Source organism: Rhodnius prolixus, unplaced genomic scaffold (assembly GCF_049639745.1).
Source record: "Rhodnius prolixus isolate KJV_2025 unplaced genomic scaffold, Rpr scaffold_9, whole genome shotgun sequence".
In the NCBI taxonomy this organism is placed as follows: Eukaryota; Metazoa; Arthropoda; class Insecta; order Hemiptera; family Reduviidae; genus Rhodnius; species Rhodnius prolixus.
This window is the reverse complement of record NW_027411604.1, coordinates 15873922-15898959: the sequence shown is the minus strand read 5'-3', so window position 1 is coordinate 15898959 and position 25038 is coordinate 15873922. Positions and strand designations below refer to the sequence as shown.

Below are 25038 nucleotides of genomic sequence, written 5' to 3'. Positions count from 1 at the left end.
AGGCACCATAAGATTATTGGTCAAAATTAGGTCACCGAATATACTAGACAGTTTTTTTTAAAGATTTTCGAATAACGATTTTATGAAGATATGTATCTTTTATTTGCAAAAATGTTTATTGGGCAATTCAATTAAGGGCGATTTTGGGACAGTTGGTTAGGTTTTTCTTTAAAGCAGTGGTTCCCAGCCTGTGGTCCGCAAGAACTAAAATATGGTCCGCGAAACACTTTACATTTTTAAAATAATAATAATATATTTATTTGACATGCGGCGACGGCGCGGTGAGTGGGGCGTCGAGCGCCTAAAAACAAATCCAGGAGTCGATTAAAAGCAAATGATGATATGCGCATCGCTTTGAGCAATCTCATCAATCCAAGGATTACCCATCTTGTTTAGAAAATGTAAGCTCAAAAACCACATTAATACGTATAACTGAAAACATAATCACGATGTTAATTGTAGTTTAGTTTTAAAATCTAAAAGTAGTTTATTGTGATATTGATCCTTGTGGTCCCTGCTAACAACAGAAATATTAAAATGGTCTCTTGTCAAAAAAAGATTGGGAACCACTGATCTAAAGGGTCATTGTTTAAATTACACTGCCATCTAAATAATTTTATTAAGAATCACATGAGGGACTGTATTTTACAAATTGGAAGAAACCTGGCTGTTCAGTCACGCATTTACAGAGAAGAACAGCACGAAGTGAAAATCAACTCACGTTTTCGGTAATTCCCCCTATTTAAAAGTTAAGAATTTAAATTCGCATCACATTTTAATAATTATTTAATAATAATATTTCCCAATATAAAGCGATCAATGCACTGTCAGGTGCCCCCATAAGTGGCACCGCAATGAGGATCGCAATGAGAAGAAAATTCCCCAAATTTTCTAAAAATCTAAATTTCTGAGAAAAAAAAGAGAAGAGGTTCCTAATTAAAGTGACTAAAGTATAAATCTTTTAATTCAGCAACCTAAAACTGACGTAAAAATGGAAAAAATACCAAAAAAACAAATTAAAAGCGCAATGGATTGCAAAAAGAGTTTGCAAGAGCTTTCTAATTGCAAAAATTGAATTAATTTAATTAATTGAATAAATTAAAAATTCAAATTGGTAAATCCTTTCTCTGTTGGTATTAATCTCATTGTAATAATTAATTTACCACACAAATACATTGGAGATTTAAAAAAAGATAAATGTAAATAGTGTTTTCGATAAGTTTATAAAGAGTCGAATGGATGTAAACATGTTGGTCCAGCAGACCGTGTTTTATGTGCGGTAAAACTAACATAAAGTTGAGAAATCGTAGATAAAAATGTTTCTTAATTAAATATAACATCTCCCTCAAGACGCAGTTACCTTAAGGTCAGTATCATAGCCAATCATCTGCCACTTTTACTCAGTAACGGCGGGCATTTCTCAAGTTTCTATCCTAGGTACAATACTATTCTTCAATTATGCTAATCCTCTACCAAAACCTTCTCATATCAACTTTGCACTGTATGGTAATGTCCTGGTTTTATGCAAGTCATCATCGAAAATCCGTATTTAGCAATAGATAATCTAAAAGGGAAATTAAAATAAATCTTGACAAAACTACCGCCATACTTTTAAGACCCAGCTCAATAAATACTTCGATCATTTAGGCCTAACCACGTCAAATACCTCTCCATAACTCTAGGTAGCAAACTGACCTTCTCTGACCACACTCAAACACCTTAAGAAGTATACTCCGGTGAACTGTCTACAAGATTAAATATATTTTTGCCTACTTTTTAAGGCAGGCTTTACATCCAACTATCAAATTAGGTGAATTACAAATGACTCTTCGCAACACGTTATTGTAAAACAATAATGGTTAAGTAGATTCGTTTACCTTTAACTACAAATATCTTCAATAAATCCCAGTACGGCCGATCCAAAAACCATCTGCTAAAAACTGTTCCCCTTTTTAGATTGCCATCTTAATCCATTTAAAAGAAAATAGTCACTCATGATCCACTTCTTACCCTTACAGGCGTAATCCATCCTCTTACAACAGGTTTTTTTCCCTCAGCATATAATCGTCTTGCTCCTCATCTAAACAAACATAAAGAAGGTTATAATTTTTTTAAACATAAGTTACTCTTTATGATCATATGTGATAACTGATAAGTAAATGTTTTTAAATCAATTCTATCCAATCAATCTGTCCACTGCTAACGTTGGTGAATGGTAGAAGGAGCCAGTTTTAAGCTACTGACACTAAATGCTCCCAATTCCTGATCACTTACATTTGAAATTTTTTTTAACCTTCCAGCGGGCGCGGCCAAAAAGTTACAAAAACGGGCGCGCGTATCTTTCAGATAAACTTTGATATTTTTAATGTTTTCTATCAATAGAAGAAATTAAATTAATTAAATAACATCTGTAATTATTAATAATGAAATAACAAATAAAAAAGGCTCAGAAAACGACAGTACTTTTTATTTTTTAGAAGCCAATTAGTGTAATAATTACAATCAGGATGTTCAGCCACTAGACTGTCTCAAAGCTTTCGCAGATATTTCCTCCTCGTATCTGAGATATACAATGTCTTTTTCTGTCAGTAGAAAACAATATTCTTATAAACAATGTTGAAAATAGTTCAATTTGATGAACACGTATACAAGAAAAAATATAAATAATTGATAATTCAGGAAACTTACTCGAATGGTTGCGAGTATATGTTAGGTACGGATCGGCAATTGCAAAGAAATGTACAACCCCAAACAAGATAAGATTTTTACTGAAGGAAACTAGTCATGAGAGTGTAGCATTGCTTAAAGGACAGCACCCTCCGCCGCTTCATCACTAAACTGCGATTATTTTAGTCTTAGTCTGTATCTGTGAGATACTTGCGCCCGCTGGAAGGTTAAAGGATTTTTTTAAAAATATTCTCAGGTACATCGATATTAAATTTCTCTCTTAGTGTTCCTTTAAAACAATTTGCTGTTTGGCCACACTTAGAACATCAAATAATATTATTATAAACTCATCAGACAGGTTTCAAGTGAAATCGGTTTTGACGAATGTGATTTTTTAGAATATATCGATGAGATTTTTCTCAAAATTCTGTTAACAATAATGTGAGTTTTGTGATCCTATCAATTTGTTGAAAAAAGAGCTTTCTCTATTGGAAAATGTTCGATGGTTCCTGAAGAACGATTTAGTTTAGAAAGAGAACTGGAACAATGGATTAAGTATTTTATTGAACAAAGCAACTATAAATCTGTCAATAGCAGCTAAAACAAATAAATATCTCAATTAGTTCACTATAAACTAACCTCTAATTAGGTTAGCTTATTTTGCAATATATATTTTTGTAAAGATTGAAAAAATAAAAAACATTTTAGTACACAGAATTAACTTAAAAAAATAACGAACTTGACATAGATTCTAAATGACAAGATTTGATTATGTCTCAACGTAATAATTACACAGAATTGTGAGTTATTTGCTTGAAATTCTAATCCACGCTTGTTATGGTTAAAACAAAATTAAGCACAATACCCTGCCAAATTTCATAAACTTTGGATAGTAATTTTTGGAGTTGTACTTAAATTTAACAATCACAATTTTAATTGATTGAATTAAATTCTAAATTTAGTTTTAATCACTTTGGACGAGTAAATTTTTTAATTTAATCAAAATTTAAGTGATTAAACCACAACTTTGCCAATGGTCGAACCAGAATCGGGCCAATGCACCTTTATTCTGTCTAGCTGATGCATCATCTCCATCAAAATTATCACTTTTCTGAAACTCGGCATCTTTATCGCTCCCTTTCTATTCCCAAAGACACTCTACAGAAATTATGAGGTTGACTCTCTATGTCCACATCTCAATATACTGTTGAGGAGAGTGCTTGAGAATTATCGCAATCTGGCCTTTGGAATAAGTTCTGATGACGTCTCTATTGACGTATCTCTGGAGCAATGGTTTGGTGGGGACACCATGATCAATAGGATTTTTGACATTGAAAACTTTAAAACAAATAGCCAAGTTGATAGTTTACTGGAGGAGTAGCAAGTAATACATTTGACTTGCTAAGTGCTACCAGATCATTGATAAATGAGGAATAAAACACATCCTCTCTAACCGCATTGAGTAACCAAGACGTTCACAAAGATAAACAAGGTTACATTAAAATACTATTCATCTACTTTCATATGTGGCAAGTCAATTCAAAGTTGTTTCAATGTAACATAAAGTGAGAATTACTGTAATGCATGCATAAGTCAGAAACAATTACGTACTACAAATTAACTGAGTATTGTAGCCTTACGTGAGATCTTTCAAATACAGGAACATCCTACAAAACGAGGTTCCACCAAAGTTAAATGACAAAGGACGTACTTATTTCACTAAAATGGAGATGTACGAGGGTCGTTTGAAAAGTCCGTGCAAAAATAAAAACTACTTAATTTTTTGGGGTAAACCTTTTTTATTTTTCAACATAGTCTCCTTTTAGGCTTATACACTTCGTCCAACGCTGCTCTAGTTTGTTGATCCCTTCCGAATAATAGGATTTGTCCAAGTCTGAAAAATAGCCATTCGTTTCTGCAATCACCTCCTCGTTTGAATAAAATCTTTTTCCCGCCAGCCATTTCTTCATATTGGCGAACAAATAGTAGTCCGAGGGAGCCAAGTCTGTAGAATAGGGGGGATGTGAAACGAGTAGGAACCCTATTTCCATTAATTTTGCGACCACAACTGCTGGGGTGTGAGCTGGTGCGTTGTCGTGATGGAAAAGGACTTTTTTGTGGGCCAATCGTGGGCGTTTTCCTTGCAGCTCGGTTTTCAAACGGTCCAATAACGATGAATAATATGCACCTGTAATAGTTTTACTCTTTTCCAGATAGTCGATGAGGATTATTCCTTGCGAATCCCAAAAGACAGTCGCCATAATCTTTCCGGCCGAAGGAACGGTCTTCGCCTTTTTTGGCGCAGATTCCCCCTTGTTAACCCATTGTTTAGATTGTTCTTTGGTCTCAGGAGTGTAGTGATGTATCCATGTTTCATCCACAGTGACGAAACGGCGCTTAAAGTCCTGCGGATTCTTCTGGAAAAGCTGCAAAACGTCCTTGCAACACTTCACACGATTTCGTTTTCGGTCAAGCGTGAGCAATCGCGGCACCCATCTTGCGGATAGCTTTGTCATGTCCAAATGTTGATGCAAAATATTATGTACCCGTTCATTCGAGATGCCCACAGCACTAGCAATCTCACGCACCTTCACTCTTCTGTCATCCATCACCATATCATGGATTTTATCAATGATTTCTGGAGTAGTAACCTCAACAGGGCGTCCAGAACGTTCAGCGTCACTTGTGCCCATATGGCCACTCCGAAAATTTTGAAACCACTTATAAACTGTTCTAATCGAAGGTGCAGAGTCACCATGATGTTTATCAAGCTTCTCTTTAGTCTCCTGAGGCGTTTTGCCTTTCATAAAGTAGTGTTTAATCAACACACGAAATTCTTTTTCGTCCATTTTTTGAAAATCACTCGACTTCCTCGATTCAAACGAATGCCAAACACAAAGAAATAGACCGATCTGGCTGAAACTTGGTGTGTGTTCTTCCAAGAGATGCTACTAACTAAACATAACCTCGATACGCGCCAGTGGTGCTATCTCTCTGACTTTGCACGGACTTTTCAAATGACCCTCGTATTGATTGATTGACAAAATAATAGACCAATACAGGTCAATAGGTTAAATGTAATGCGTCAAAAAGTAAGGTTAATATGTGAACTGGCGATGTTGTTTTTCGGAACAAATAAAATTTCAATTTTGAACTAAAAAGAGTTGATTTGTAGTACTTATTGCTAAGTATACTAATATATTTGTTTAGCCTTTTGAAAATTGCCCTTGGTAATTCAGGGGTGACAATAATTTGTTTAATTCCCGTTCACTTTATATGTTTTAGGATTCAAAAGAGGCAGGGATACCACCACAAAATGATAATAAAACAATTAATTACTTTTTTTACGTTAATATTATTATCAAGTCAAATAGATTGCCAACTAAGCTACGATAGTTTTGGTAAGTTGCTTTCCATTAAGTGAGGAACAAAAAATAAACTAAATATTGACTTAATTAAATGTTTATTGACTCATTTTGTTGATGTAAAAACTTTGTAATAATTTTGACTGTTTATTCTGATTATTTAATTAACATTTCTCTTTCTCTCTCGTTGCAGTACAAAATTTTGCTAATTGTAAATGGGATTCAGAAAATTTTGATAAATGTGTAAAGGATGGATTGAACAGCGTAAGACCATTTTTTAAAGCAGGTAATATTGAAACTTAAGATATTATTTAGAAAAAAATTATATTGGGGAAAATACGATGTTTTTGATGCAATAGTTGTTTTGTGCAGCTGGAAAATGGTAGAAATAATATTAATACTGTGTCCCTGGTAATGGTGAGTGTAGTCAGTGACGAGAGAACACTGACCTGTGGCCGGCCTTGCACGAAAAAAAAAGCTCTTGATGTTTTAATGAACTTGAGATGTTGACGTGACTTAAATTGAACATAATAAGGTCTTAATTAAATATTGCACTTTACGTAATATTTCAATACTTTAATGGGGCCCCAGCTGGGCCCAGAGTCGTAATTTTTGATTTTAATTTCCACTTTTTGCTATTTATTAATAAGTAATTTTTAAGATGGTAATCGCGCATCCATTTGGCTCTCCCTGCTCCAATCATTCAACCAAAGCAAGTCTTTTCTTGGTAATTTCTCCAAATCATTGAATCATTTCTTGATCCCAATTAATATTGCTTTTTTCTATTCCATTTTTCATCGCATCTGACCCACTGTAAACCATTCAAGAATCTTCTAGCTCCATCCGCCATCATCTAAGCGAACAATATGTCCAGCCTTGTTCCACTTCTTCTGTGAGATCATTTTGCTTACATCTTACACCCAGTTTGCTCTCTGTCCACTTGTTCTAATTTTACTCTTTTCTCGCCATTGTCTTCCCTTACCTTGTCTTATTCCTTTTTTTATTCTTTTGTCTCCATTTCTCACAGGCAAAGCAAAGCGTACTGGTCTCACAATACTATTTAACTCTTCCTGATTTAAAAAGTCGTCCATATTTGTGGAAAGCTATCCAACTTAATCCTGTTTCCCTGCTTATCTTTTTAGAAAGCCTTCATCTTTAGCGATCACTCGACCGAATAGACAAATAGGGAAGAGGGGGGGCACATTTGAACAGAATTTACATTTTCTGTTACAGAGTGCACAGAATCGTATTATTGAACCTTTTTATTTTGTTTTCTACAACTTTCAAGTCTTCTTAACAGATCTATATCAATAAACAGTTGGTACTTTACGTACATATCTATATTTTTTTAATTTAAAAATATTCTGTCAAATGTTAATATCTGCCCCACTGGTGGGGTAGCTTTGAACACAATATAAAATAGAAAGAAATGATATTACTTTACTCTGAATCTACCTTCTATCAGTTATTTCTCTCACTACTACATTACTTTCTCTTTTTAATCCACTGAAATCTAGTTCAAAAAACCAAGAATGACTCAGTTCGGGGATGTTGTACCCGAAGTGTGATGGGTTTAGGAAGATTGAACCAAATATTCGGTTTGTTTGCGCTTCTTAATGTAGGTTCGGACCCACTTTCCCCTTCTCTGCGATTAAACAAAAAAAAGTAACAAACTTGCAGGTCGGTAGGGCACCTTCTAACTGTGATGTTGAAATGTGTGCCCCCTCTCCTTCCATAGAAGAAAATATAATATCCAACACTTTTTGCAAGTAAATAGAGTTTTGTAAATACTAGATTTAAAAATACGAATTCCAAATGTTAATGTGGACTAACAATACTTACACCTTGTCCACTACAGTCTTCACAATACACTTCCAAAGCTGCAACAAAAATTTTACTTCCACCTTACAAAATATAATATTCCTCAATTCTGACTTTACCTAACAATGAAAACGAAGGGAAACTCTGTCAATTATACAACAGGTCTACCACAAAATATGGAGAAAATTACCAATCATAAATGTTTTAAGTATTTGGCGAGAAATTGAAACTGTTCAAAGGTGCCCCCTCTCCCCTACCTTAATTTTTAATTTTTTAAATTTTTTTTTTATAATAATTTAAAAAAAAAAACAAAATTAAGCGAAAACTAAATATTTATATTTTATACTCATTAAAGTCTAATTGCTTGCGTAAGACTAATATCTTATTTTCGGCATAACCTTCGATTCCATTAATTTGGGACTCTCTTTAAGAGAATGGCTAATTTTGAAAGTACTAAATATTTGTGCTTCATGAATAATTTTATACTTAATGTTTTTTGCCTGTAACCGACTTAACAACTATGCCATTAAACTCATTAATAATTTTATTTATTAAATAATATTCACGCAACACAAAAAAACGAAAGTAAACAAGCGTTAAGTATAATTTCAATTATATAATTCTAGATCTGATATTTATAAAGTAATTTTAATGTCTGAAAGTTTTTACAAGAGATTATAAATATGTTTTAGGTATACCTGAATTAAATATTGGTTCATTTGATCCATTCTTTGCCAAAGAGGTTACACAAACCAGAGGCGGTAACAATTTAAATTATAAACTTAAATTGAGAAACGTATATGAAAGAGGTTGGACACAATCGAGCGTTACTAAATTCAAGTAATATAAAATTTTGCTAAATTTTGTTTTTCCAAATTTCATTGCTATAAATTAATTTTTTACAATTTGTTTCTGTTTTCTGTAGATGCAATTGGAGAAAACGATTCATCCAATATACACAACATTTTCCAGAAAAGTTTCTGGAAGGTGAATATGAATTTGATGGCACTGTGATGACTGGCAATATGAAGAACAAAGGAACCTGGAACATGACTTTGTGTAAGACTGTTTTTGAGTTGCACTGATTTATTGTTCTGTCTAAATATTGTTGTTCTGTTTTATTTCTGGCCAAAGTTTAAATATGCTGATCTAAGGAACTTGAGGTGCTCTTTAAAAAAAAGTTTGGAATAAATCAGTATCATTACATGAAGATCATCAACAATCCACTAGAAGACAAAAGGGTACTAACCAGCAAGAAAATGGATTAGGTCAAGATTTGAAAAGAAAAATTAGTGAAACTCATCAAATTTGCAAGATAATTTGGGCGAGAGATCCCTGTAAAGAGTCACTAAACTATAATCAAAATGGAGTCTTAGATCAGCCTCACAGAACTGTGCAAATTGGCGCTGTCAATGGTTATCTGTTATGTTAGTAAAGGCAACATAGACGTTTGGCTTTAATGAGTGTAAGTTTCAGCAAAAATGTGTCCTTCTTCAGCGGTATTGTTGGGTTACGAAGGAGTACTGTTTAGGGCCAAATAAAACGCCACACTATTGCAGTCGCCATTAACCTTAACAGAATATAACCATCACACAGCTTTCTATCACAAAACATAACCACTGAAGAAAGTAAAATATCCGGGTTGAAATGTTTGGCTAGCAGAATCATCACGACAGCCTCATCAGAGTACCAAAAAAAGTGAACAATAGACCAAAATGGACAGATGCTTTGATCTCAAAGTGTAATTTTTTTTAAAATTTGTATAATAAATATTCCGAAATGAAATTTATGTTTGGATATTTACTTCTTTTATTGTATTTCTCAAAAAATCTATGTTAGGACTGCTGTAATAATAATATTAATGAAACTGAAGAAAAAAGATCTAAGAGGGGTATTTAAAAATGATCTAAAAGAAAAATAATAATAATGTGAAGGAAAATCCAGTACAAAGTTGGAACAAAAGGTTAACATAAAACTAGCATAAAATAATTATTAGATATACATTATATCATGTTACACGTTACGTTTATGTAAAAAAAACATAAAACATATGAAACAGTAACAACTACATAATCAGTTGCTATGTATTATCATGCATGATTGTACAATGAGAATACAAACATAAGAGCCAGCAAAGAGATTGTGAAATGTTTGTACGTAACACTTAAGGGAGAAACAGAAGGAATCCTTAGCTAGAGAGTTTGGGTGTATCCTTTATTCTAGATAGGTCAGAGTGTTACGCATTGAGGAGTTAAAGAGAATTTCGGGTGAAGTGAGAAGTAATGTGGACGTTGAGAAGAGAGAGAATATCGGGATAATAAAATACCTGACTGTTATTCCCGAAACGAAGTAAACGATCTAAACCGTACGATAAATCGAATCGAATAAAAACTTAATTACCTTTATGACAATAATTAGTCCATATATGTATTTTTTTCATTATCTGTTAATTTTTCCAGATGATTATGTACAGACTACAACTCTGACCAGACCGAATAACTCTAAAGATATAAAAGTTAGGATAGAAGTTCAACAAATAGGAAATATGGACCTTCATATCAGTAACCTGCTGAGAGGCAGAACTGTTATGGGTAAGTGTATTAAAATGGTCGTTCTTTTTTCTTTTTTATAATAGGCGCTTATGCCGATTTTGGGCCGGGATGATTGCTTTTATGTCCATTGTCTTTTTCTTCAGGGATGGATGTTTGTGGGCTTCTCTCCTCCTGTATTTAGAACAAGGTTGATTGTGGGCTTCGGTTCTCTCCTACTGTATTTAGAGCTAGGTTGACTGTGGGTTTCGGTTCTCTCTTCCTGTATTTAGAACCAGGTTGATTGTGGGCTTTGGTTCTCTCCTCCTGTATTTAGAACCAGGTTGATTTTAGACTACGGTTCTCTCCTACTGTGTTTAGAACCAGGTTGATTGTGGGCTTTGGTTCTCTTCTCCTGTATTTAGAACCAGGTTGATTTTAGACTACGGTTCTTTCCTACTGTATTTAGAGCTAGGTTGATTGTGGGCTTCGGTTCTCTCCTCCTGTATTTAGAACCAGGTTGATTTAAGACTACTATTCTCTCCTACTGTATTTAGAGCTAGGTTGATTTTAGACTACGGTTCTCTCCTACTGTATTTAGAACCAGGTTGATTGTGGGCTTTGGTTCTCTCCTCCTGTATATAGAACCAGGTTGATTTTAGACTACGGTTCTCTCCTACTGTATTTAGAGCTAGGTTGATTGTGGGCTTCGGTTCTCTCCTCCTGTATTTAGTACCAGGTTGATTTTAGACTACTGTTCTCTCCTACTGTATTTAGAGCTAGGTTGATTGTGGGCTTCGGTTCTCTCCTCCTGTATTTAGTACCGGGTTGCTTGAGGGCTTCGGTTCTCTCCTACTGTATTTAGAACCAGGTTGATTGTGGGCTTTGGTTCTCTTCTCCTGTACTTAGAACCAGGTTGATTGTGGGGTTAAAATCCTCTTCTCATCCGTTTAGGCCAGGACGACTGTGCTCGGATCATTTCCACCTCCTTCTGAGCTCTTGGTCCACTTCTTCGTCCTTTTTTGTTAATTTTTATTTCCCTGGGGTGTTGCTTGGTCCCCTTCTTTAATTTTTTTACTCTAAGAGTAATAGAGAAGTTTGACAGGCCTAAAGCTGCGCCTAGAAGGGAGATGTTTAAATTAAACAGTGATGGAAGAAAACATTTTCTGGCTTGAGACTGAGTCCAACCACGAAGGAGAGTTTCATTATTTCTTTTCTCAATTGAATTGATAGATCCTTTGGAATTATTTTAATGCATTAACATTATTTTAGTCAATAAGATTCCCATTTCATATTTAAATATTTAGAATATATTAAATTTTTATTTGTTTTTTCATAAAACAATTAAATAATTTCTTACAGAGAACATGTTGGATCGTATGATTAACGCATCATGGCGCCCTGGATTCGCAGTTATTCGACCTTTAATCAATGATATAGTCAGCACAGCATTTACTGAGATATTTAATAAAAATTTCAAAGATCTAGATGTCAACAACATTATTCCACGTAACTAATTTTAACTAAAAAAATAAAAAAAAGTCTCAATCTAATAATTTAAGATTCTAAAAACTTTTGTACCTTTTTTAAAAAATAACCTCGTTTATTGATTTTTTGAAATATCTTGAGCATAATCAAATCGTAACAGAAATCAAAATTGAACTAACGAACTTTTTATTTTATTTTCTTTAAAAACTGCGTAAACGGAAACAAGATGTAAATATTAATTGCATACAGGAAGTCCGTCATCTTATTATGGCCATTACAGTAATCTAGTAGCCATCAAAAGCCTTCAAAAGTTTAGAAAAAAGCATTTATTAATCGAAAATGAAGCGACAAAATCAGAAAATTTGATGCAAAATAAATAAAAACACTCGTTTTTCTCAATGTGTCATGGCGTTTTTGAGTAGGAAAAGTTAGAACCGCAACACTAGGACAAAGAGTGTCTAGCTTCTTTAGTATGCCCTTTGAAAGAGACCTAACTTGTAAATAGTGTACTGTAAATTAGATGGTGTACATTTGGTTTTATTTATATTTAATAATGTAAGAACAACTTTAAATAAAAGAATATTCTTGACAAATAAGTTCCATTGTTTTTTACTTTAATTTTTTTACTCTCTGTTCAATTTAGAACTGTACTTTAGGCAACTAGTAAAATGACTGGAACGATTTTAATGTGAACCATAATCAGACGTCTAACATAAAATTCCGGCGAAGTGAATTCGAAAGATGTCTTTTTTCTACGATTGGATCAAAATGGATATCGCAGGGCGTCGTCGACTCTTTGGAGAGGGATTCAAGAGAAGATTGGTTTGAAACAGGTTTTGCATATGAACGGGTTGAAGTGTTAGAACAGTTTGGATTGGGCTAGGCCAGGGGTCGGCAACCTACGGCTCGCGAGCCACAGGCGGCTCTTTGGATGTGAAGCTGCGGCTCTTTAGTTCCATACGCAAATATTATTTATTTTATATAAAAAAAAAAACATTTAAAATCGTTCTGAATCGATTAACGAGGATTGGGCGCCGATTCTATCTCTCAGCCACTTGTACTCGCTTATCACCGCACCCCTCCCCTGTGACACGCGTCGTTACTGTAGTCAGTCCGTCGGAAGCTCTCGATTGGCGCCGTCGTCGGATGTTTCTATGTACGTTTTAATTCGCTTTCGACGCAAGACAATTTGGCGTCTTCACCAGTGTTTTGGCTGTGACGTATAGTTTGTTGTTTCAAGTAAAAGAGTTAGAAGCGACTTATCTTCTCAAAGTTATGTATGTACATACACATACGAGTATATAGGACTGGCGCCATTTTCATTCAAACACAGGTTTAGTTATTATTTATTTGTTTATTTACTTTGCAATATGTGAAAATAAATATATAAAACGTTTAAATGGTATTGAATATCATAAAATAATAATTTGTGAGTACAAATGGTCTACAGAGTTGTTTACATTATCATCCTTGCGGCTCTTGGTAAGATTTATTAAAATTATTTTAGGAGAAACGGCTCTCTTCCTAAAATAGGTTGCCGACCCCTGGGCTAGGCGAAGTAGAAATGAGACATTGTTTGGTCAGTTTATGCAGATGCTAATAATCAGAATGCAGTCTGATTATTAGCATAAGATGGCGCGTTTGTCGAAGATGCGCAGGATATTATTGTGAATATTGTTAAGCAATTTGGATATTTTTCCGCCCTGTTTTACGCCAGAATTTACAAATTAAGGTTAGTAGGTATCTTACAATTTTTCCTTTTCAATAGATTCAATTTTGGCCTTTTTTTAAAAAACATACTTTGATCATTTTGAACGTAATTCCAAGTACTTGCTGCTTGAAACGGATGTGGGAGTTCCAGGTGAGATGTTTGTCGAGATACAATCTGAGATATGACCCTTAATCTTCCGAATTAAGAATGTGGTTCAGTTAGATCGATGGGAGTGCGTTACGTTACCAAGATTAAGATTATGTAGTGGAATATGATATCGTTGACCTTTATTATCCAATTAAGAAATCAGAGTACGAGGATATAAAGATAGGTCTGGATGGATCGAATGAGGATTGCGACACCTAAATTCTGGGACAGGATGGCCGTTTTAGATGAGAGGAACGAAGATGGATGCCTAGTAGTGCCACAGGAGCCTTGGATAACTTCAAATAATATTACAGATTAAAACCATCTGAATTTCAGAACCTATTGCATTGTATTATACACAAATACTAATCTATTACAGGTACCTTTATTATTCTTTAAAACCCCCCAAAAAATTTGTTATTGTAGAATACTAAATAACTTATATAAAATAAATCATTTGATATAGTTTCATGGTTTAGCCACAAGAGCGCTCTTCAATGCACAAAATCATAACAAATCAATAATAAAGGGTGCCTGTGGGCCAACTGGCTCTGACAGGCGACATTGCAAGCCCTTTTTCATTACGTAGTGAGCTGTGCTCAGGTGAGCTTATCGCCACAATGATATAAATTGTATAATACAAAAAAGAAAGCAATTTAAAAATTATGATTTTCTTTAAAGCTATTATAATTAAATACGTTTGGGATATTACTTAAACATTAGATCGAATTGTCAATAAATAGATAATTAAACTTAAATAAATAAGTGATAAGAGAAATAAAGATTTGATAATAAAAAGAAAATGAGAGCCATTGCTGTATCCGTGTGGATTTTTATAAATTTAGTGTTCTTTGGAATGTGCGGATATATTTACTTATTGTGGTCACAATATTGGCACTACATCACAAGAAGACAGCAAGAAGCACAGAATGAATTACAACATAAAGTTGATAACAGACCGCTGGTAGACTACTATCAGGTAAATTTCTATTACTATAACCTGAACTATAAGGTCAGACTTGCTCTAGCTCAAGGTTAACTCTTTACACGTAAGTGATAAACTTCTAAACTTTCTTATCAGCAATTTGATTCTATCTACTTTTTTAAGGATAATTTTGAAATGAAAAGTCTATCTAGGGTGCATACCTGTAAAAAAATACGGGATTGTTTTGCAGCTGATTTTTAAATTTATAAATTTGGGAGCATATAGACAAAAAAATTCTTTAAAAGTTACTGTAACTGCTTCAAAATCGTTCTCATGAGGAATTTTATTTCACGGCCTCATTGAGATCTTCAGAATCGTTCAGTTTGTTTAGCTCCTCATAAGTATCCCCCAAAAAAAGCTCCATATAAATTTAACTTAAGTTGGGCGATAATAACATGGATTTTTAAAAATTTTAAAACGGGATGTTGAAAATGGCAGGTATTTAGTTACCATTTAGGAAATGAAAATAGCTTCTATTTTCTTACAGGACATTTAAACTAGCTACTGACTTTATATTTTCAAAAGGGCGCTATGATATTGGAGATGATGATGTATTAAGGCTTCAACTTGAAATGTGTCCAGGGCTAACTTCCTCCTTTTAAAGAATGTTTATTTTACTTATATTTTTTATAGAACTATTTTAATATAATAATAATATTACTTTATTTAAAAATACAGAACAAAACTATACTCATGAACAAAATCAAACCAGTAATGTACAGCATGGAACTAACTATTTTATTAATATTAGCTTTCACTATAAAGCCAGTGTCATTTAACTTATGTCTATGAACTATCAATAATATTTATATTACCAAATTATTGCATATAGTATTAGCATCTAAGTACGTGCTATTTGCAAGGTAGGAAGTATTCTCCATCTTTATAGCCAAACAGGCTCAATATTCAATAATATTGCCTTTCAAGTCATCTCGTTAACGCTTTCGATACTTTTGGATACATCGATTTAAGTACCCTCGTATTTACTTAGTGAATCAAACACAAATTAAAGAATATCTTTCATTTTATCCATTGTAGCACTCATGCTTACTACATTCCTGACCGGTTTCGAACTTTGGTGTACAGATTTCGACTTCCCTTATCTTTTCGTCTCGCTGACTACACTAATTGAGACAAAATCTCAATCCTACTTCTAAAATGTTATTTATTACGTTTCTTAAACAACTTTATTTATTTTTTTTTTTTTGTTTAATCTAAATGGACTGTTTTGAGATGTGGATGTAAAGTTGAATTCATTAAAAGAAACTGGTAATTAAACAGTTCTAGAAGATTACAATAGAACACCATGTTGTTTCTGTTCCTCATGGCATTACGATCAAAGAGGCATATTGTACCATCCGCTTAAACGTTTAGTTGATAAAGCCTTCTCTCTTTGCAATGGCCAAGGAATAACTCAAATACTTGTTCCTGCGATTTTTAAAAGACTGCATTTGTAAGCTAAATTTGCAGCTGATTCGGAAAAAGATTGCAAATTTATCGGATAAATTGATTTTGAATAGAATTTGAAATTTCGTCGTAAAACTTTCCGCCATATTCTTTGGTGATGTCATTGCCGATAATTGAGTTATCAGGGACTTTTCGTTTATATGTCCAGCAGTGTCTACCACATCTCAATGGTCACAACTTTTGGCTGTTTCTAAAAGTGTTTCTCCCTTTTTAAAATCATAAAGCTCACTCTAAAACCATAAATAATGCAGGACGTATACTGTGTCGTAAGATATGGCCGGCAAGAAAACATTGGATATGTTTATGAAATAGAGCCGGAGGTTAACATAAGGTTATTAGGTCTTTCTGCTGATCAGACCCTGTACACCAATATAAGCCTGCTGAGAATATTTAAAAAAGACCATTGCTAATTTTGCCCGTACAAGAAGAAGATGGCATTGGTAAATGGGTGATGATGATCCATTGACGCGCGACTTTCAAGGTGAGCACCAAGACTTGTAGACCAGGGGTTAACGTCTGGTTTGGGTTGCAATATACGAGATGTGGCTATTAAATAACGAGAGTGATGCTGCCACAGAAGAACTATGCAAGCGCCAAATCCTAACGACCGACAGCTGTGCAGCGTAAAGCCTTCTCTTTCGATTGCAGCGTCTCACGTGTTTGTAGAGAAATCAGTCTGACCGGAACCGTCATTTGTGTAAGAGGTGTTAGTTTCCTTTTGTCGAAAACATGATACTACACATGTAGTAGAGCAACGAATTGTCGTGAAATTTCACATGAAACTTGGTGAAACCGCTACTGAAACTTATTTTTTACTACTTTTATTAAAAGAAGTTTATGGTGATGAATATTAATCACGTGCGCGAGTTTGTGAGTGGTTTAAGAGTTTCCAAGATGGCCGAGAAGACGTCGAAGATGATAACCGCCCGGGTCGCCCTTCCATGTCCAAAACGGATGAAAATATCTATTATAATTAATCAACATTACTACCGTGAGGTGCTTGCTCAACTCCGTGAAAGAGTAAGGAAAAAACGACTCAATTTGTAGAAGCACAAGTCACAGGTTCTCCATCAAGACAAAGCGCCGGCTCACTATTTGCATTGTCTATCCAAGACGTTTCTAGCCAAGTACAACATCCCAGTTTTAGGCCAACCGGCCCCATGTGACTTTTATCTGTTCCCCAAAGTCAAATCTGCATTAAAAGGAACACGATTACAGTCCGTTGAAGCTGTGAAAGAAAAAGCGGCACTCGTCATGCAGGAGCTCACAGAAAAAGACTTCCAGCACTGTTTCGTACAATGGTAAATCCGCATGGAGCGTTGTAGTGATAGAGGAGGGGTGTTTATTGAAGGTGAAAATAACTAAATATGTATAAATTTAAAATAAAATGTTTTACAGCAATAGTCTCGTTATTTAATAGCCACACCTCGTTATCAGCCAAATGATTTACCATCTAGATCGTGGTGCTCGTAGACTGCTAAGGCCCATTCATTGTCCATCTATTCCACTAAAAAAGTTAAGTAAAGTAAGTGCCTATTTTTTCAGGCGGGCTTGACGACCAACTACCAATTTGGTTTCGTGGACGGAGGCGACTAGCAAACATACTTTACTGTAAAATTCCTTTCATTAACCATTAAATAAAATCCAAGGCCTATAGACCGGGAATCGAACCCAGTACCCACAATACATATTAGCTTTACAGGTCTCGCCTCTTAACCGCTCGGCTACCGTGGCGCCTTCTATTCCACAATAATTCCTTAAAAATAAATATTTTCACGTTCGTAAATAAAACGAAAACTTCAAAATACGAGTATATCCCAAATTGCATACATTATAAAGACATTCTCCATAAAACAGTAATGATTCCAGGAACAAATGCCAATGGAAATTTTACACATGCAGAGACAAGCGCTTCTAAGAAGTCAAACTACGCCATCAGTGCGTCAAAGATCAAAACCCAGATTTAAAAGTAATCATAAAAAGATCGCTTCGAATTGTATCAACTGCGATGCATCAACAACTAAAAGGTAGATGCATTTCAATTTATTTATTTTTACTTAGTAAAGTTAATTTTTTGGTTACAATTAAAGTATTTATATTTTTATAATTCATTAAGTAAAATTCATTAAAATTATTTTTAAGGTAAACTGTGTTTTTTCTTTTTTTTTAAATGAGGAACTTTTAATTGCACCTAAGTGCAGAAAATATGCTACAAAAAAAGACATGCATCTTTAAAAAATGCGTAAGCACCGACTTGGGAAGCATGATTATTTTTACAGCTTCTTAACTTTAGCTAACATCATTTCTGTTTTATATTCATTGCGAGATTAGCGAATTGTAATTTGTTTTTGACGGCAAAGATCTGAGACCAGACACTAGCAGCATTGTGACATTTTTTTATTTATAGATATTCTTTATTTTACTAATCCAATTGTGGCAACACTGTTCCAATATCAGGAGAATTGGATGTAAATGATCTCACCTTAGAACTTAAGTGCAATAATGATCGTTCCTAGAGCATAGTATGTTCGTGCTCTAGGTCCACGAGTTGGCCAAGCCCTTCATTATTGAAATAGCATTAGACAATCCTCCATTTTGTATTTGTTAATTCTTTATTCATTTTTGAATGACTCACTTTATCATTAGTTTTGCCACCTACTTATAATTCCCAGTATTCAAAATGTTGGGGTTTTACACTGCATAATGGGTTCAAATTAAGTTCATATCAATCATCCACAGAACAACATAAAGCATTTTATATAGATAGATATGTTTGGTATGCATAAAACATTTCTGTCAGCCATGTTTACTATATCAGCAATATGTTGTTTTAAATGAACACATTTCATTTAAACGCATTTCAACCTAATACTGCAATAAATTGCATAACTGAATCATCTCTTACATGTGATGAAAGAAAAAAAATTAGACATTCCAAACTATTTGACCACCCAATGTGTACGAGTTTATAATTCCGAACATGTTCAATAGTTAACCTTAAACTTGTGCAAAAACATGCATTTAAATATTGTAAAGTAATGCAGTTAATACTCGAGTAAATAACAAAAGAGTTGCGAAAATCAAATGAATCATTACAAAACCATATGTTAGCAGATGTTGTAATTATAATAAATCAAATGTTAGAAGAATGTTGTAACTTTAATATTCAGTTGATTTAACTGTCATTGAATATTTTAATGTAGATACATTTATTTATTTGTATTATTATTATTTTTTTTTTTTTGCGCATCAACAGCTGAGGTTATTAGCGCCCGGAGCTTTTTCCAGTGCACTGCCGGCCTCCGGACAGTGTTCTCTCGTTACAGACAACACTGTCCATCACCGAACAGTGAGCTGTAAGAAGCTTCTAGGAAGAGAAAATCTAAGGGTCAGCTGCTGGATTCGAACCCGGGACCTCCGCGTGGGAGTCCAGTATGCTAACCTCATAGCTAATCCCTTCCCTATATTAGTATTATTATTTTTTTTTAAATATCTTAGCTTCTGTCTTGCACAAACTTACATCAATTTGTTGAAGGTTTCTACTTTAACCTAGGTCAACCTCTTATGCACTGTCCCTCGACCTGGGTTTCGTCCTGGTGGTGTTTGCAGGGTTCATCCTTCTTTTCTTTTTCTTTTACGTTTACTAAGATCCCTCTTTTTTCAACTACCTGAACCTGGTTACTAAACTTCTTCGTATGTTTTCAAGATTCTGATTTGTCTCGCAAAAATTGAGAGGCCATTTTGACAGAACTGTATATTCTTACGGTAACACTAATTCTGTTACAAAGTTCCAGAGCCAAAAAGTCGCCCTAGCTAGCTAATGAGAGATCCGAGTATTTAAACCTCGAGATCTGCTACATTCTCTTCACATCTATTCTAATCATCCTGGTACGGCTTGACTTCTTCCCGATTTAAGTTTTCTCCGTAATTACTGACTGACATTTATGGTTACAAGAGATTAAGGTGGTTCTTTGCCAGTATTGGAAAGATCACCATCAAGATTAGCTACGAAAAAGTTGAAGAAGCAAACTAAGGCTGCAACCTAATTAAATCCCAATTCAGGAGTTATGATTTTGTCCATCTCCTGTCTCTATCCAACCCAATAGAAAAACCAAATCTCCTCCAATTCTTAAAATTAATTTTCCTATTGTTTTTCTTTAAATCCGTTTGAAGCAGGTTTTTAAAGTCGTCACTCTCTTGTTACAACCTCTCCAAAAAACCTCAGTCTTCAGTGCACAAAGTGCAGGCCTTTCCCGGGATACGGCGTTAAAGACCCTAAGGTTTATCTCAATCATAATCTGTTTTTCACTGCGCCTTTTGAATTACGTTTGTGTTGACCAAATCTCTGGAGCGCATATCCGGTAATTAGCACTGGGTTCCTTAAATCATTCTTAATCCATGGCAGAACTCTTTAGAGCTTATCCTTCTGTATAAATCTGTCGACATTAAGCTGGCACCATCTCTAGTCCATTTCTTTTAATTCAACTGCCAGAAACATGTAGCAAGAGCATTTTGTGCCTAAGATGGATGTGCCTCAACAACACATCAGTTTTTCTCCATTACCCCTCTGAATTCCATGGTATCCAAAAATCCAGAATAGGTACTCTAGTTTGCCTTGGTTCATTAAGTCATATTCTATACTTCTTTATAAGCTTTGATGAGGACTCAGGTTTCTACTGGGCTTTTTAAAAACACCAGGATTTATTAGCTAACACTCGTAATTGCATCAATTGTTATGAGTTACTGGAACTTAGGACTTAATAAACTCCTTCAGCGGTATTTTGGGAAAAAAAGCACTAACTTTAAAATATACATATAAAATCATACTTTTATTATTTCCGAATTAGAAAACAATGATCTAGATTTCCAAAATTAGTTTTAAAACCTCTCGACAAAATAACTCATTATGTTTCAGATTATCTGCCTTCAAGAATAGATTGGCCATCAGATTGAGAAGTGTCCTATATGATGAAAGCAATGTATTTAAATCGAAACATGACAATCCATATAATGTTGAATATCATGGTACACAGAGATCACCAAATATTCCCTCTCAACAATTATTATGCAGATTAAACAAAATGGTACCAAATATACCTACAATTACAGGGCAAGAGAGTGCCTTTAAACATACCCAAATTGGGTATTCAGTACCTAAAGTTAGATTATTGGATGAAACGGAACATTATAATACATGTGCAATTGTATCAAATTCAGGGGCATTAAATGGTTCAAATTTAGGCAGTTTTATTGGTAAGATGGTACTATTTCTTTGATTCACCATATCAATCACATTAATACAAACAATCATTTGCCTTAATAAGAAATAATATTAATTTCAGATAATCATGATTTGGTGCTAAGATTCAATCATGCTCCAACAATTGGTTATGAAAAAGATGTAGGCAAGAAGACAACAATTAGAATATTGAATTCCCAAGTGGTTGCTAAGAAACAATTTAAATTTCTTAAATCTAAACTGTACACAAATTTAAAAATATTGGTTTGGGATCCATGCAATTACACCTCTACTCTTGAACAGGTATTTAGAATTACAAAATTTAAGTCTCAACCATTTTGTTTAAAAAAATTGCTTTTATGCTGAGGCTTACAAGTAAATTAAATGTTTAAATGAAATTTGATTCTAACTTCAAGTTAAATTAAAAACTAATTAACTAACAACTTACCACTTTACTAAGCAAAGCAAAAGATTTTAGCAGAATTCTATTAAGTTTATTAAGTTATCTATCAGTTTAAATTGAATTTCTCAATGAGTAACCAATCTTACATCTAATAATATAATCTCTTCTTTTTAAAAATGAGTAATCTTCTGTATACAGAGGAAGTGATAGAATGACCAAATCATGCCTACCATATCACAATGGTAATTGCAAAAAAATAGGAGGCGTAAAATGATTCACCTAAATCTTTGTGATATTGCATTAAATGTATAAATTAAATAAAGCAAATATCTTTATTTTTCTTTGTATTAGTGGAGAGATAAACCAGACTTTGATGTGTTCACACCATATGTTAAACATAGAAAAGCTAAACCAAAAACAAATCTACATTTACTGGATCCAAGAGTTTTATGGACTTTATGGGATTTCATTCAATCACACACTTCTGTAAGAATACGAAGAAATCCACCATCTTCTGGATTTTTAGGTGAGCAAAAAATGTAGAGCACTTTTAACAAATTAATTACAAAACTAATTAATTATTTAACAAATTAAAATTAACAGTTGCTCAGGGGTTATAAGCAAAAGAACAACTAAAAAACATTATATACCTATATCTAGTAAATCTTTTAATTTTTGCAAATAATAAAATAGTGCATTTACCTACAATTACAAAAACAATTTAAAAAAAAACACACAACTTGGAACATTTAATGAAATTACCAAAATCCAAGGGAGCAGTAATTCTCAAGCAAGTGTACGAATGTTTCTGTGAACTACCAACAGATAGCATTACCTGCTCTATTTCAACGTCTTTTAGCCCGCATGTATTTAATAATACAAAATAATAGGTATAACGTAATGTAATAAAACTTTTCATTTTATTATGGATTAAAAACAATTTTCAACTATAATAAAGATAACCCTGTGAAGGTTACAGCCTTTAATGTGGTATTAAGTATTTTCAATGCTGTTTTAATCTAAAGGTAATATTATAATAAAACTAAATCGAACTTTTTCTACGCCCTTTCCTTAAATTAAAAAAATCAACTCGTCTTTCTTTTAAAAGATCTGGCCCTTTCTAAATTTACAATTCAAATTCGGTAACCAGTCCAAGTCTGTTATCTTTTATTAACTTTCAAACTGAAACAAAACCCAGTACAAACAATCGTTTGTAACACAAAACTTAGTCCCAATTTCTAGCAAGAGTCAACAACAAATGGAGATAAAACTCTTTTAACCAGATCTTGAAGAAAACAAAACAATAAACAATCCAAGCAGACTGCAGACTTAAATCGCTTTCGTAACTAAGAAAATTGAAATTTGGGAGAATTTGAATCCAATTGAGCTTCTATCCTTTAACATGACTTGAAACTACAACACTCATGGAAAGGAACAGACTGAAATCTAAGCTCAAATCCATATTCTCATTGAGATAACGATTGAATCATATTTTCTTAAGCAGTTAGGACTGTTACTTTTCCCCAAAATGGCACATTTTGGGCTAGTTTTTTTGTAAATTAGTATAAAAATAAAATTGTCAATTAAAAAGTGAATATTTCTAAATCAGCGGTTATGAGGATTTGTCTCTGATTGAGTTCAACTAGACGCAAAGTAAATAAGGATCTTTATCAGTGTGTAACCCTAAAAAACCTACCAATTCTTGGATCCAAGTAACAACTAAAATATTGCACGTTAAGACTATTAAACGTAATACCAAATTTAGAAGTACAACTATAGCATCACAATACCTTCTTATTTAACACAATATTTTGTTACTGTTTCTTAAAATATCTACTAAATAAACAAATGTAACTTACTAATCAACCAGATTTCCAGGTATTGCGTTACTTCTACCACACTGCAACAATATCCATCTAATTGAGTACGTTCCTTCCGTGAGAATGACACCTCGTTGTCATTATTTTGATAATGAGGTTGATGCATCTTGTACGTTTGGTGTATGGCATCCACTAGCAGCTGAGAAACTACTATCACTGGCTATGAACAATGAAGATGATTTTACAACCTTTCAAATAGGTTATATTACAGTGACAGGTTATAATCGTCTTAAATGCTAAATCAAACATATTTTATTGATTTTTCTTATTTATTTATTTTTAGAAAAACACAGAAAGATCTCACATTAAAATAAATTTTTGTGTACAACTTGAATACTACTATGTAATTACCAAACTAATATTTTTTAATTACTGCATATAATATAATTGAAAAATGATATTTGAGAAAAATTTTCGATTAAATTAATGGTGAATTGGGTCGCTAAAGCGAGCTTGTACTAAATAAATGTCGTAAATTTGTAGCCAAGAACAAAATTAATAAATAACAATGCAATGTTCCTTTGTGGTAAATTAGCAAAATTGTATAATGTTAAATTGTTCGCACAAAATGAAATGAGCGAGACAAACTATTGAAACAACGAAATTTTAATTTTCTTGGTTTTGTTTAAATAAAATAATCAAATATTTTAAAAATAAAGAAACTAAAATTTAAATAAACATAAATAGAATAATATAATGGAAATAAAATAATACCATTGCTGAAAATAGCATTGTGTCTAAAAGAAAAATAAATATTTTTATAGCGTTTTATTAATGATTTTTTAAATAATTAACGTTTGTGAATATTTCGCAACCATAAGTTTTATTTGGAAACAAATGATGATAATAATAATGACCATGAATGCAACAAAGTCGTTTTTTTGTTTTAAAGATGCACTTGGGTAATGTACACTGTTAAAATGCAATAAATGGTTGTGAATCTGTAATCTTTTGGTTAATTTATTTCACCACTAGTGACGAAAAGACCAAATAAGTGACTCTATTATTTGTGCCGATCTCGGCAAAAATCGATCAACTCCACTTTTTTTGTAATATCTCAAATTTAAGTGTCCTAAAACACTTGGTCCAGTCATAGATTTTTACATTTATAATAAATTACCAAATAATAAAGATGAACACTATTAAATGACAAAATTTGTTGGCAATTGAATTATAAATAATTTATTACAGAAGCTATTTTGATTAATTCTGAGCTCTTATGTAAATCGTTGCAATAATTCGACTCAAATTCAGTGACAGTCGCTTGAATGATAACAGTAAATTTATTTGAATTTATATTATAAACAGGAATTTTAAAATAACAATTTACATTATTT

General features: G+C 33.3%; 3 protein-coding genes across 9 annotated transcripts in view; 2 read left to right on the top strand and 1 right to left on the bottom strand.

Annotated features, from left to right (window-relative positions):
• The window catches only part of Jhbp16 (Juvenile hormone binding protein 16), a 32830-nt gene extending 20374 nt beyond the window's left edge, over positions 1 to 12456 (top strand). For both annotated transcript variants that reach the window (XM_074128386.1, XM_074128387.1), the window contains exons 2-7: positions 5953 to 6068; positions 6226 to 6318; positions 8546 to 8693; positions 8779 to 8912; positions 10313 to 10444; positions 11744 to 12456. In XM_074128386.1, the coding sequence (XP_073984487.1) occupies positions 5984 to 6068; positions 6226 to 6318; positions 8546 to 8693; positions 8779 to 8912; positions 10313 to 10444; positions 11744 to 11898 (747 nt within the window). In that variant the 5' untranslated portion in view covers positions 5953 to 5983 and the 3' untranslated portion in view covers positions 11899 to 12456. The remainder of the gene's footprint in view (positions 1 to 5952; positions 6069 to 6225; positions 6319 to 8545; positions 8694 to 8778; positions 8913 to 10312; positions 10445 to 11743) is intronic.
• Positions 1 to 25038, bottom strand: part of LOC141454290 (uncharacterized) — a 215025-nt gene that overhangs the window by 24167 nt on the left and 165820 nt on the right. For 4 of the 5 annotated variants that reach the window (XR_012458607.1, XR_012458608.1, XR_012458609.1 and 1 more), the window contains 2 exons: positions 23681 to 23861; positions 1878 to 2080 (listed from right to left, as the gene is read on the bottom strand). The gene's annotated coding sequence lies outside the window, so the exon portion shown is untranslated. Of the gene's footprint in view, positions 1 to 1877; positions 2081 to 2274; positions 2422 to 23680; positions 23862 to 25038 lie in introns of those variants that run through there. The other variant, XR_012458610.1, reaches the window with a different exon arrangement.
• On the top strand, positions 14294 to 24648 carry SiaT (beta-galactoside-a-2,6-sialyltransferase). 2 transcript variants are annotated; one of them, XM_074128377.1, is made up of 7 exons: positions 14294 to 14706; positions 18049 to 18206; positions 21095 to 21432; positions 21522 to 21721; positions 22173 to 22347; positions 23700 to 23900; positions 23985 to 24648. In XM_074128377.1, exons 1-7 carry the CDS (start codon positions 14530 to 14532, stop codon positions 24008 to 24010), a joined length of 1275 nt encoding a protein of 424 aa, XP_073984478.1. In that variant the 5' UTR covers positions 14294 to 14529; the 3' UTR covers positions 24011 to 24648. The 2 variants fall into 2 exon arrangements, with proteins under 2 accessions (XP_073984478.1, XP_073984477.1); XM_074128376.1 differs by having other exon boundaries at positions 23700 to 24648.

Excerpts from the sequence above, each read along its gene's own strand:
- SiaT (XM_074128376.1), top strand. The coding sequence starts at position 14,530 with ATGAGAGCCATTGCTGTATCCGTGTGGATTTTTATAAATTTAGTGTTC. Across the intron at positions 18,207-21,094 it reads GATGCATCAACAACTAAAAG|ATTATCTGCCTTCAAGAATA; the intron begins GTAGATGCATTT and ends ATTATGTTTCAG. Across the intron at positions 21,722-22,172 it reads ACACCTCTACTCTTGAACAG|TGGAGAGATAAACCAGACTT; the intron begins GTATTTAGAATT and ends TCTTTGTATTAG.